Source organism: Rhinopithecus bieti, unplaced genomic scaffold, assembly GCF_001698545.2.
Source record: "Rhinopithecus bieti isolate Rb0 unplaced genomic scaffold, ASM169854v2 scaffold_10088, whole genome shotgun sequence".
NCBI classification, from domain to species: Eukaryota; Metazoa; Chordata; class Mammalia; order Primates; family Cercopithecidae; genus Rhinopithecus; species Rhinopithecus bieti.
Window position 1 is genome coordinate 496678 of NW_016806409.1, and position 12997 is coordinate 509674.

Sequence of the window (12997 nt, forward strand, 5' to 3'; positions counted from 1 at the left end):
CCGGGAGGCGGAGCTTGCAGTGAGCTGCCACTGCACTCCAGCCTGGGTGACAGAGCGAGACTCCGTCTCAAAAAAAAAAACAAAAAAAAGATTTTTAGGCCAGGTGTGGTGTGGTGGCTCACGCCTGTAATCCCAGCACTTTGGGAGGCCAAGGTGAGGATTGCTTGAAGCCAGGTGTTTGGGACCAGCCTGGGCAACATAGTGAGACCCTGTGTCTACAGAAAAATTAAAATTAGCCAAGCATGGTAGTGCACACCTGTAGTTCCAGCTACTGAGGAGGCTGAGGCAGGAGAATCACTTGAGCCTAGGAGTTTTAGGTTACAGTGAGCTATGATTTTGCCACTCCACTCCAGCCTGGGCAAGAGAAAGACTATGCCTTAAAACAATTTTATTTTATTTTATTTTTTGCTGGGCATGGTGGCTCACAGCTGTAATCCCAACACTTTGGGAGGCCAAGGTGGGCAGATTGCTTGAGGCCAGGAGTTCCAGACCAGCCTGGCCAACATGGCGAAATCCTGTCTCTACTAAAAATACAAAAATTAGCTGGGCGTGGTGGTACACACCTATAATCTCAGCTGCTTGGGAGGCTGAGAAGGAGAATTGCTTGAACCCGGGAGACGGAGGTTGAGGTCAGCCAAGATTGTGCCATTGCACTCCAGCCTGGGCAACATGAGTGAAACTCCATCTCAAAAAAAACACACAAACCACAAACGAAAAAACACATTTTTGACCTTTTTTTTTTGGCTCAATTCTGATGCACAATCCTCAGTTAATGGTATTTTACTTGGCTCATATTCTTTTTATTTTTGAGACAGGGTCTCGCTCTGTCACCCAGGCTGCAGTGCAGTGACCTGATCATGGCTCACTACAGACTTGACCCCTGGGCTCAAGCAATCCTCCCACATCAGCCTCATGAATAGCTGAGATCACAGGCTTGTGCCACCATGCCCAGCTAATTTTTAATTTTTTTTTGTAGAGATGGGGTCTTGCTATGTTACCCAGGTTGACCTCGAATTCCTGAGCTCAAGAGATCCTCCTGCCTTGGCCTCCCAAAGTGCTGGGATTATAGGCATAAGCCACTGCGCCTGGCCACTTTGCTCATATTCTTCAATCAAAATGTTTACTATGTATTCAGCGTGAGATACGCTGAGGGCTGTGGGGGGGGGGTTTATAAAAATCACTCCCTGTTCTCTCAGAGATCACAGTCTTACTGGGAAGCAGTGAATACAAAATGAGTTGCATTCAGATTCTGAAACGCCAGTAAGCTTACACAGAACAGGGAATTAGGTCCTAGTCAGGAAGGCCACCGAGGAAAATGCTGCAATAATTGAGATATGAGTTGGTAGAAGTGAGTGAAGCTGTCTTTGGCAAATAAGAATGGAAATGGCTGACGAGGCCTGAATTAGTCATCAAGGGTGAAGAGGGAGTATTTTCATGTTTCAGGCCAAGGCGGTCATTTCTTTCTGGGTAAAGATCTTTGCTATTTTAGGAATATAGGCAGATCTGAGCACTCAACCCCAGGTTCAAGTTGAATAGCTTCTCTTTAATCAAAAGGAGAACACAGATATATCAAACAGAGTAGGAAAGAAATGTATCAAAAGAGAGTAGGAAAGAAAGCCGTTTCTTCTTGAAAGGCTGAGGTTGAGAGGGAAAACTAATTTATCACTACAACTCTATGGTAGCTTTCGATGCTAAATTTTCCCTGCCTCTTTTGTGATTTTTTAATATGGAAGAGTAGGGGTTTTATCTTCTCAGTAACAATTAGGCCATATTTCCTTATACCAAGTAGAGGTGCTCAAACATTGTAGTGGTATTAAAGGGCTGAGGAGAGTAACTGAAGACTGGCACACAGAACTCCACCTGGAGGACGAAAGTCCGGCAGATGATTCTTGTCATCTTAGTGCCCTTATAGTAGTCCAAAATCCTAAAATTCAAAGCCGGAAATTCCACACCCATTTAGTAGGCACCTATATATACACCATATATTCTACTACACACAGATTATATATCTAAAATGGAAGGAAATCTTTCCTCTTGTGGGAAAGAGGAAGCGGAAAGGAGGTATACATTCCAATACATCTACCTACAACTGAGAGAAATTAACTACTATGACCTCCTCCCACACCATCATCTTTCCTCTCTTTGCATAGCCTGAGCTTTCAGAAGCACAACTGCAAACATCTCATACTGGTTCACAGGAATCTATTCCTTGGTCACTTCAAACAAGATATTATTTATAACCCACACCTGCAACCCTACCCAACTTTGAGTGGATAGGGCAAAAATTACGACAGACTCTGCTAAGTTTCCACAAATCATTGGTTTATTAGAAAGTTCCTTTCCCTCATTTTACAGCATATATATCTCTATCATATGTGATAAAGTTAAATACAATCTGTTATGCTTGTAAGTAAGGATAGGTTATTTTGTTTTTGAGTTTTAAAATCACTATTCTGGAAGTTAAAGAAAATGCCCCGAGGAAGGCAAAGAGGCAGCCAGAGTATGGCTCAATCTACAAGCTAATGGGAAGCAGCACAAAAATGTTAATACTGTATTATTTATTTACATGGGCTGAAAGCAAAGAAAAATGAGTCCCTTCACTTACACAGATGATTTCGTTTTTCCAGTGCTAGTTATACAAGAAGTGATGCTTCTGAATCAGACAAGGAGTACTGAACAGGTAGGAGGGTGGGTGGGCAGTCAAGAGTGTGCTTGCCTGCCACTTTCTTTTCATAAATTTAACACTTTACTGAGAATTTGAGAAGGCAGGAACACAGAGCCCTGGTCCAGGTAAGTATGGTTTTTCTTGTCAAGTGACCAACCAACCAATTCTAGCCACAGGAATAGTTAGGAAAATGCCAAAGAGGGAATTGTTAACCTCATCAAAGGAGATGGGACCTGCAATACAATCCCCTTTGGGTCAGTGTGTTAATTGGGGCTGAGAGCCTGGGTGAAAGGCAAGAAGAGGGGCAAAAGAGGCTGAGGTGGTAATTCCTCTAGTCAGTGTCATAGGAGAAAAGAAACAAGGAACGTTTACTGTTTAAACTGAGCTGGGCAGAGGGCATGGAAACTATGAAGTAAAATAATCTGAAATATCTGTAAGTGTGCTCACCTCCCAACAAAAGGAAGAAGACTGTCCCAACTCATCCTCCAGCCTACTTCTACTTCAGTTTCTACCAACCCAAAAGGCACATTAAAAAAAAAAAAAAAAAAATTGTCAGAGGGGGCTAAGTACTAGGAAGGCAAATGGACTGACTGCCTTGAACAAGGTACCCAGGGAAACCCAGGAATCCCCCCCAGACAATCACCAAATCTCACTGCTTCCAGACAATAAAGCTGCTGAGTCCCCTCCTTCTCCTCTGTGGGGTCCACCTGTTTCTCCGTGAAAAACAGCAAAAGTACATGAGGGAGACTGTTAAAGATGAGTATCCCTCAGAAGCCCCCGGCTGACTGCTGCCCATTAGCTCAAAATCCCAGTACTGGGGCACTACTTACTGCAAATTACTTAACAATTTGTCCCAGCAAAAAATGTTTTAACATTTTATAGTTCATAACTTCAAAAAATACATAAGCTTGGTAAAATATACATGCTTAGTCAGTTTTGCATCTAGCAGAAAACAAATATTTTATTTTTTGTTTTATAACCTTTAAAGTTTCTTAATTCAACTAGGGCAAACATATTTACACAAAGCCACCAGAACGAGGATCACTTAAAGAGCTGGATGTAAAAAATATTATTGCAGTATACTACAAATATGGAACCTTTTTTATATGAGCTACAAAAAGCAGCATTTACGTTTATAGAGTTCAGTGCAATTTTTTACATTAAAAAAATCCTATAAATTAAGAAGGAAACATCAACACAACAGAAGAAAGTATACCCTTCACTTCAGACACATGAGCTCCTCTCTGGGAAAGCACATGAGCAACTCTTATGTTCCACACAGCTTTTATTCATGATAGGATCTTCTTTTCTGGGATATGGAGATGCCTCTTCTGGGATGAGCGACACCAGGATAATAGTGCCAAATGTGGGCTCCGTTGATGTGGGAACTGGATGGAATTGCAGCCTGAGTTATATCAGGTTCCAGGTGAGACTCTTTCCACCTCACCTGGGATAACATAACGTCACCAAGGATGGTCAAAGACACTACCCCAAAGTGGTGGCACTTCCACCACTAGAACAGCTCGGCCCTTCCTGTGGCGCTGAGAAGGCAAGACCAGATGGGCCCACAGCAAGCGCTTTGGTGACAATCCACTGGCCAGAGAGGAGGAAAATATTTTAAAATTTATAGAAAGGAAGAGCAGAGGAAAAAGCAGAGGGAGGAGGGGATTATCTAAACTTGACAGTTTGGAGATGTTGCTGCAGAGGGGTGGGTAGCACTTACTGGTGTTCCCTAGCTTAGAAACACAGGAGAGGGAGGAACAAATTGAGAGGAGGACAGGAAAAAGAAATCCCTGATAGTAAACTGAAAGCAAACTTCAAATCTAAACCCACCCCTGTGAGCCAAAACTCAATTCTTTGGCTGTCAGACACTGCCCATCCCAGCTTCTACTTGCTGGTATTAATAGCTCAACCAGCCCCAAGGGAACATTTATGGGTCTCCTCCCCTGGTCCTACCTAGGATCCCATCCCCCAACTCATGTGCCATGGCTGGGAGGATGTTGCAGGTCCTGACCTGAGAAGATGGGGTGAAGTAGTGGGTGAAGGTGGAGGGCAGTGGCAGCTGCTGCAGCAGGCCGTGGGGCAAGCAGGGTGGGGTAGAGGGCAGCATGTGGGACAGGATGAAAGGTGAAAGGCCCAGGATGGATGGCTGAGGCGGGAATGATGTGGATGGGATGGCTAGCAAGAAAGGTGGCAGGGTGGCCAGGGATGATTGAGTGAGTGAGGTGGGACAAGGAAATGGGGGTCAGATGGGGCTGGGGAATATGATGCACTTGGGCAAGTGGTTGGGGATGGGGGTGGGGGTGAATGCCAATGGCGGCGGCAGCTGCGGCAGCATGATGTTGTAGGATGGCATGCTGAACAGTTGTGATGGAGGTGGCAGAGGCTGTAGCTGGCTGCTGAATGTGGATGGGTTGCAGGGCTGGTGTAGCTGGGGCCAGGGCAGCTGAGGCTGGAAAGGCCTTTACTTGCTTGGCCAGAAGCTGCTGCTGGATGTGTTGCTGAGCAGCCTGTTGGAGCTTGCTGTACTTCTCCATCTCCTCAGGGGTGAAGGTGATGGGCTGGCTCTCTAGGGGGGCCAATGAAGCATCCTCAGCCCCATCTGTTGACTCAATACTAGGATCCCCACTGGGAGGCGCATAACTGGGGAAATGCTCAAGGTCTGGTGCTATAGGCAGCAAGCTGGATTCCACAGGGCCTGGTTGACTGCTGCTATCCAGGGACTCCAGGGTGTCCCCATCACTGGGGTCGGGGAGGTAGTTATGGGAGATGGTTGGGTCCCCAGGGTAGCAGTCAGAGTGTGCTGGGGTGCCTAGTGGAGCCACAGGGTGATCAGCAGTAGCTTCTTCAGACTTTGGCTCTTCTGGGGGTGGGTCTAATAAGGGGCCAGTTGTTTCCTCTGAAGGGAACTGATGCCCAAATAGGGCATCACTACTCCCTGAGGGCCCCTCTTCTGTCTCTGACTGTTCTTGCTCTTCCCCCCTTTCCAAGCCAGACTCTTCACATTTCTTATTGGGCTTTCGGGTAGCTGGGAGCTTCCCTATCAGTGGAAGGACAGGCTTATTGCCAAGAGATGGGGGGAGCTTGGGCCCAAAGTAACCTTGTGGGGGGTCCTTGAGCTTGGGCCCAGCTTTATTAGGGGTGGCCTGCACCTCCTCACTCACACTAGGTTTCCTCTCCACTTTCCTTGACTGGATCTTCTCCAGTAGCAGTTTAGCAGTAACAGAGTTCTTGTCTTCAGGACTGCAGTCACTTTCTGACCCTCTTCCTGTGCCAATGTTGCTGTTCTGGGAAAGTGGACCTGTTGCTTTACTGTCATCTCCTCTGCCATCATCTTTCTTCCCAGGACCTTCTCCCCGGCCTGATCGGAAATAGTGGGGGGACTGGGAGCGGTAGATCTTAGAACGAATGAAGTCCCGACGCCCAGAATGCCTCTCCTCAGGGCTCTCATGACCCCATGATCCCTTCCTGGAGCCTGATCTCTGGGAAGGGCTCCTGGTGCTGCGACTGCGGTCCCGGCTATAGCTCCGGCTCCGTTGCCAGCTGTGGGCTGTGGTGCTACGGCTTCTCCGCTTGCTCCGACTACGACTACAACTGCTGCTTCGGCTGCGGCCCCGGGATCTTGAGCGCTCTCTGGTATGACTCCGAGATCGGCTTCGGGACTGGCTGCAACTGAGGCTATAGTCATCATCAGAAGATGAGTATTTGTGCCGTTTTGATCGGTGTTTGGAGCTGGCATAGTCTGAGTCATCCGAGTCGTGGGAGCGCTTGGAGTGCCTTCGTGATCTGTCGCTGTAGTCACTGTAGCTGTCATCAGAGTAACTGTGCTGTCTACTATAGCAGCTCTGGTCTGAAGAGGCATCTGAGCTACTTGAGTAAGAACGCCGGGAAGAACGATGCGAGGAATGGCGCCGGCCAGACCTTGAGCGGCTGCGGGAATGCTCACTGCCTGAATCTTCCTCTTCTTCTTCCTCACTGTACTGGGATGGAGACTTCTGGTGCAGTCGGTGTGAGGAAGCATCATCACTATCCTCATCTCCACTACTGGGTTGGCTCCGATGGCTAGACCGGCTGCTCCGTTTGGTGCCTGCTCTTCGCTGGCAGGATGAAGGTGGAAGTTCACCTTTGTGTTTCCTCCCACTATGGTCTTGGGAGCTGCTACCACCCCCACCTTCCTCCTTTTTGCCACTGCTCCCCTCTTCAGCTGGGAGGGATCTCCGCTGGGAATCATCTTGAGCTCGCCGCCGCCTTCTTGGAGGTGCAGGACTGCCACTCCCAGGGGGTTCTGGTTTGGGTCCTCGTTCAGAATCTGCTGGGGCTGATGACTTATTCTTCTTTCGTTTTCGTTTCTTGCGCTTCTTAGACTTCTCCCCCAACTCTGCCTTAGAGCTTTTCTCTTCTGTGTCACCCTTGTGTTTACGTTTGTGTTTGCTGGATTTTTTGTGCTTCTTTTTCTTTTTGTGCCGGTGGGACTTCCCAGATCGTTCTTTCTTGCTGGGAAGGCTTCTCCCTGTGTCTTCCGTCTCAGACCCATGGCTACCCCCAGGCTCCTGCTTGTTCAGGCTACTACAGGCAGACCCTGAAGCAGGTGCGTCCATTCTGCCTCCTGAGGAACGTACTATTTTCTCTCCGCCCACTTCCTTGTTTTTATTTGGCTCACCAGGATCTAGGCCTTGGAGATGGTCCTTTGAGGAGCTTCCTATATCCTTTGGTTTTTCTGTCCCTTTAGTTCTGGCATCTTTGTTCCTTGAAAGTTTAAAGTCAAAATATAAAGGGTTACAACTGTATGAAATGGAGGGTTCTGCCTTGGTGAAAATTAATAGTTCTGATGGCCACTGGAGGGCAGTGCTTTCATCTTTGCTCAAAACTGGGAAGAAGGGACCAGTAGGATGTTTGGGTCCTTCTTGGCTTTCTTTCTCTGCTGGGGTGGCCAGAGAAGTTTCTTTAGAAGAGTTGGACTCACACATTTGGGTCTCTGAAACCTGCTGACTATGACTCTCTAAACTCTCATCACTTACATCCCCTCCTAAGGCCTTCTTTGCCTCAGCTTTGCTTCCTGGTTCTGAGGGCTCGGTCATGCTGGTTTCCTCGGGCTGCTCAGAGACTTCACTAAGTGTCTTTTCTGCTCCTTGGCTTGCTGCCGCCTTGATGCAGCTTCTAGGCTTGGGAGAACTGCCTTTTTTACTCTCTGGGGCATTCTTTGGGTGTGTACTATTATCACCTTCCATTTGTTCACTGGCTCTCATAAAAAGTAGGAAGGGAAAATTAGGTTTTACTTTGCAGTGTGCTGGGGGAATGTAGTGGTAATATTCCGGCTCTGTAGCCCCAGCTCCTTCTTCTCGCTTCATCCTTTTTAATTTGGATAATGTTGAGGCAAGGGACCCTCCATCCTGAGGGTCTTCATCTTCTTTTTTACCATCAAGATTACTGCTCCCATCAGAGTCTCCTACCTTCTGCAGTCCTTGGTCAGAACTCTTCTCATCAGGTTTTGTTCCATCTTCAGAGGTCCCTTCCTCCGCGTGGTCCTTGAAAACTGATGCTATTGATTCGAGTTTGACAGGAGCCTTCTTGGCAAAAGAAAATGACACTCCCAATTTTTGCAATGGGGTCCCCAGATTATTCTTAATGCCAAAGCTGATGCCTTGGGAGGCTAACCCAGGAGCCTGGGCCAGTCCAGTGGTATTAGTGATTTGTACTGCAGTGAAAGGGCCTCCTTTATCTGTGGAAAATTCAGATCCCAGGCCACAAGAAGCAGTGGCACTTGTGCCACTATTTGTAGCTGATTCATCTTTATCATCTTCTCCACCTTCTTCATCTACAGCCACTGTGGTTGGTTTGAACATGGGACCACTTCCAGGTGCACTACATGACGTTTTAGAAAATAAAAGCAAAGAAAAGCAGGTTTAGGAGTACATTCCATAAACCTTATAAAATACTAATCTCATATCCTATCATTCATTATAGGTAGGTCTCAAAGACAGTAAGTGGTGGTCATAAAACGTGACTTTCTCAGAGGTTAGGCAAAGACTCATTCTGTTAACCTGCCAAATTTCCAGGGCCAGCCAGTTATTACTGTTTTTTCTTAAGCTGTCTAAAGTATAAAAAGCTGGGTGTGGTGGCTCACGCCTGTAATCCCAGCACTTTGGGAAGCCAAGGCGGACAGATTGCTTGAGGTCAGGAGCTCATAACCAGCCTGGCCAACATGGTGAAACCCTGTCTCTACTAAAAATACAAAAATTAGCTGGGCATGGTAGCACCTGTAATTCCAGCTACTTTGGGAGGCTGAGGCAGGAGAATCACTCTAACCTGGGAGATGAAGGTTGCAGTGAGCCGAGGTCACGCCACTGCACTCCGGCCTGGGTGACAGAGCAAGACTCCCTCTCAAAAAAAATGAAATAAAAAATAAAGTACAGGCCAGGTGCGGTGGCTCATGTCTGTAATTCTAGCACTTAGGGGGGCCAAGGCGGACAGATTGAGGTCAGGAGTTCGCAACCAGCCTGACCAACATGGTGAAACCCCGTCTCTACTAAAAATACAAAAATTAGCTGGGCTTGGTGGCGCACGCCTGTAATCCCAGCTACTCAGGAGGCTGAGGCAGGAGAATCTCTTGCACCTGGGAGGCAGAGGTTGCAGTGAGCTGAGATCACGCCACTGCACTCCAGCCTGGGTGACAGAGTGAGACTTTTTTTTAAAAAAAAAAAGTACAAAAAGTAAGACTTATGTCACGACTGAAGTAGCGCATTGTTACTATATTTCAGATCTCATTTCTTATTTTATTCTATCCATTAGTATGTTACCTAATGTATGGCTGTACATGTATTCACATCGGTTTTATTTCATTCTATTAAAGAAAAACTCTTGCTGGGCAAGGGTGGCTCACATCTGTAATCTCAGTGATTCAAAAGGCTGAGGTGGCAGGATTGCTTGAGGCCAGGATATCAAGACCAGTCTGGGCAACATAGCGAGACCCCACCTCTAAAAAAAGAAAAAAAATTAAAATTTCCCCATGCCTTCAAATTTCATTTTTTAAAAATGTGCGTATTCTGAGTTAAACACAGAAACTTCCACTGTGCTACTTATGGCAATCTGTGGTATGTCTGTCATATAAACTAAAAAGTCCATGCCTATCTCCTGGGTACTATAACAAGCATTTGCTTTGGTTTTGTGGCAGTTTCTGGGCACTCAGTACTACGGTCATAATGTTACCTGAGCACTTTCATCTTTGACAAAAGGAATATCAAGGAGCCTCAATAGTTTTAAACTGATGATCTTGCCTGAAAGTTTTATTTTTTTGAGGTGGGGTCTGTGTTGCCCAGGCTGGAGTGAAGTGGCATGATCATAGCTCACTGCAGTCTCAAACTTCTGGCTCAATCCTCCCACCTCAGCCTCCTGAGTAGCTATGACTACAGGTGCACATCACTATGCTGGCTAATTTTATTTATTTATTTGAGACAGTGTCACTCTGTTGCCCAGGCTGGAGTGCAGTGGTGCGAACTCGGCTCACTGCAACCTCCACCTCCCGGGTTCAAGTGATTCTCCTCCCTCAGCCTCCCAAGTAGCTGCGACTACAGGCAAGCACCACCACACCCAGCTAATTTTTATATTTTTAGTAGAGACGGGCTTCATCACGTTGGCCAGGATGGTCTTGATCTCTTGGCCTCATGATCTACCCACCTCGACCTCCAAAGTGCTGGGATTACAGGCGTAAGCCACTGCGCTCAGCCCATGCTGGCAGATTTAAAAAAACAATTTGTAGAGACAGAGTCTTGCTATGTTGACCACATTGGACTTGAGCACCTGGCTTCAAGTGATCCTCCGGCCTCTGCCTCACAAAGTACTGGGATTACAGATGTGAGCCACCGTGCATCTGGCCTGCAATTTTTATAGTGTGTACACTATACAGTGTACACTATATCCTTAAATTCCAAATCAAGAACTAAACAGAATCAGATACCTATTTGTACGATGTCCTTGTTATCCAAACCCTAGCTAATAGCTATCCTCAACTCAGGGACAAGTATATTCAGACAATGTGTAATCTCTTTTTTTTTTTTCTCTCTCCCAAGCCGGAGTTTCACTCTTGTTGCGCAGGCTGGAGTGCAATGGTGCAATCTTGGCTCACTGCAACCTCTGCCTCCCGGGTTCAGGTGATTCTCCTGCCTCAGCCTCCTTAGTAGCTGGGATTACAGGCATGCGCCACCATGCCCAGCTAATTTTTGTATTTTTAGTAGAGACAGAGTTTCACCATGTAGGTCAGGCTGGTCTCAAGTTCCTGACCTCAGGTGATCCACCTACCCCAGCCTCCCAAAGTGCTGGGATTACAGGTGTGAGACACCGTGCCCTGCCAATGTGTAATCTCTTGCTATCTAAACTGTTGCTACTGGGAAATGAGAACTCAACAGATTTGGAGAGCAAGAAATACTTACACTGTGTTATGAAACCTACTCCACAGCAAACAAATAAAAAACGACCCCCTGGGCCAAACTGAATAAAAAGGGGATTCTGTTTTTTTGAGACAGGGTCTTGCTCTATCACCCAGGCTGGAGTGCAGTGGTGCGATCACAGCTCACTGCAGCCTTGATCTCCCAGGCTCAAGCGATTCTTCCACCTCAGGCTTCTGAGTAGCTGGGACTACAGGCATGTGCCACCATGCCCAGCTAATTTTTAAGATTTTTTTTTTTTTTTTTTAGAGACAGGGTCTTCCTATGTTGCCCTGGCTGGTCTCGAGCTCCTGGGTTCAAGTGATCCTCTTGCTTTGGCCTCCCAAAGTGCTGGGATTACAGGTGTGAATCACTATGCCCAGCATGTGCTTTTTAATATAAATGTTGGAAAATGGGAATAATTGTAATAGCGTCATCATTTATTGATTTCTTGAGCATCTTTGATGTGCTAGGCATCCCTTCAAGCATTTCCAAGGTAATAACTCAATCATTTCTCATAACAACTCTAAGTTGTTCTTATCTCTATCTTACAGATAAGGAAACTGAGGCATAGAGTTTAGATATAATTTCATTACATCACATAAATAGTAAGAAAAATATGGCCTCAAAAATACACATACTTAATCAGTATATTATACTACAAGTATATAGATATGCTTTTAGTTTGAAAGAAGGATGTATTAAACATTTTAAGGAAATGGAGGACATTATATTAAGTAAAATAACCCAGACACAGAAAATTATACACTGCAGGTTGTCACTCATATGTGGAAGCTAAAAAAAAAAAGGTGATCTCATAGAAGTAAAAAGTAGAACAGAGATGGATATGGTAATTACCCTGATCTGATCACTATACATTATATGTGTTGAAACATTACATATATGTTGAAACATTACTAGGCAACCCATGAATATGTACAATTATTATTTGTCAATTAATAAAAACTAAAGGTTTAGAATTTTTTTTTTGAGATGGAGTTTCACTCGTGTTGCCCAGGCTGGAGTGCAATGGCACGATCTTGGCTCGGCGCAACCTCTGCCTCCCAGGTTCAAGCCATTCTCCTGCCTCAGCCTCCCTAGTAGCGAGGATTACAGGCATGTGCCACCATGCCTGGCTAATTTTGTATTTTTAGTAGAGACAGGGTTTCTCCACGTTGGTCAGGCTGGTCTTGAACTCCCAACCTCAGGTGATCCGCCCGCCTCAGTCTCCGAAAGTGCTGGGATTATAGGTGTGAGCCACCGCGCCTGGCCACTTTTTTTGTTTTTTTATTTTTTTTTTGAGATGGAGTCTCGCTCTGTCACCCAGGCTGGAGTCCAGTGGTGCAATCTTGGCTCACTGCAAGCTCCGCCTCCCGGGTTCATGCCATTCTCCTGCCTCAGCCTCCAGAGTAGCTGGGACTACAGGCGCCCGCCACCATGCCCGGCTAATTTTTTGTATTTTAGTAGAGATGGGGTTTCACTGTGTTAGCCAGGATGGTCTCAATCTCCTGACCTTGTGATCTGCCTGCCTCAGTCTCCCAAAGTGCTGAGATTACAGGGGTGAGCCACTGCGCCTGGCCCAAGGTTTATAATTCTTAAATCTTAATTTAAATTTTAAATTATAATCTGAAATCTATAATTTAAAACTTTAAGGATTATAATTATCTGTAGAACCCTCTGATAAAAAATATCCTCACCATTCAGCTTGTTTTCTTTGCTCTGCCAACTCATGGAGACGCCGAAGGGCTTTTTCCTGTTTTTTCTCATCCTTGCGGGATCTTGAAGAGACATTTCGAGCAAACTCTCTCTGCTTGAGATCTTTTAATCTCTGGGTTAAAAGAAAGAAAGATACAGAGGGTGGATGATTTACAGTAACTTGAGAATCAGAAAGCAAAGCCTTTAGGACATGACC

General features: G+C 46.0%; 1 protein-coding gene across 5 annotated transcripts in view; it reads right to left on the reverse strand.

Moving 5' to 3' along the window:
• Window positions 1-2301: 2301 nt before the first annotated feature.
• Window positions 2302-12997, reverse strand: part of GPATCH8 (G-patch domain containing 8) — a 115534-nt gene continuing 104838 nt past the window's right edge. For all 5 annotated transcript variants that reach the window (XM_017876071.1, XM_017876070.1, XM_017876074.1 and 2 more), the window contains 2 exons: window positions 12783-12913; window positions 2302-8527 (listed from right to left, as the gene is read on the reverse strand). In XM_017876071.1, the coding sequence (XP_017731560.1) occupies window positions 4642-8527; window positions 12783-12913 (4017 nt within the window). In that variant the 3' untranslated portion in view covers window positions 2302-4641. The remainder of the gene's footprint in view (window positions 8528-12782; window positions 12914-12997) is intronic.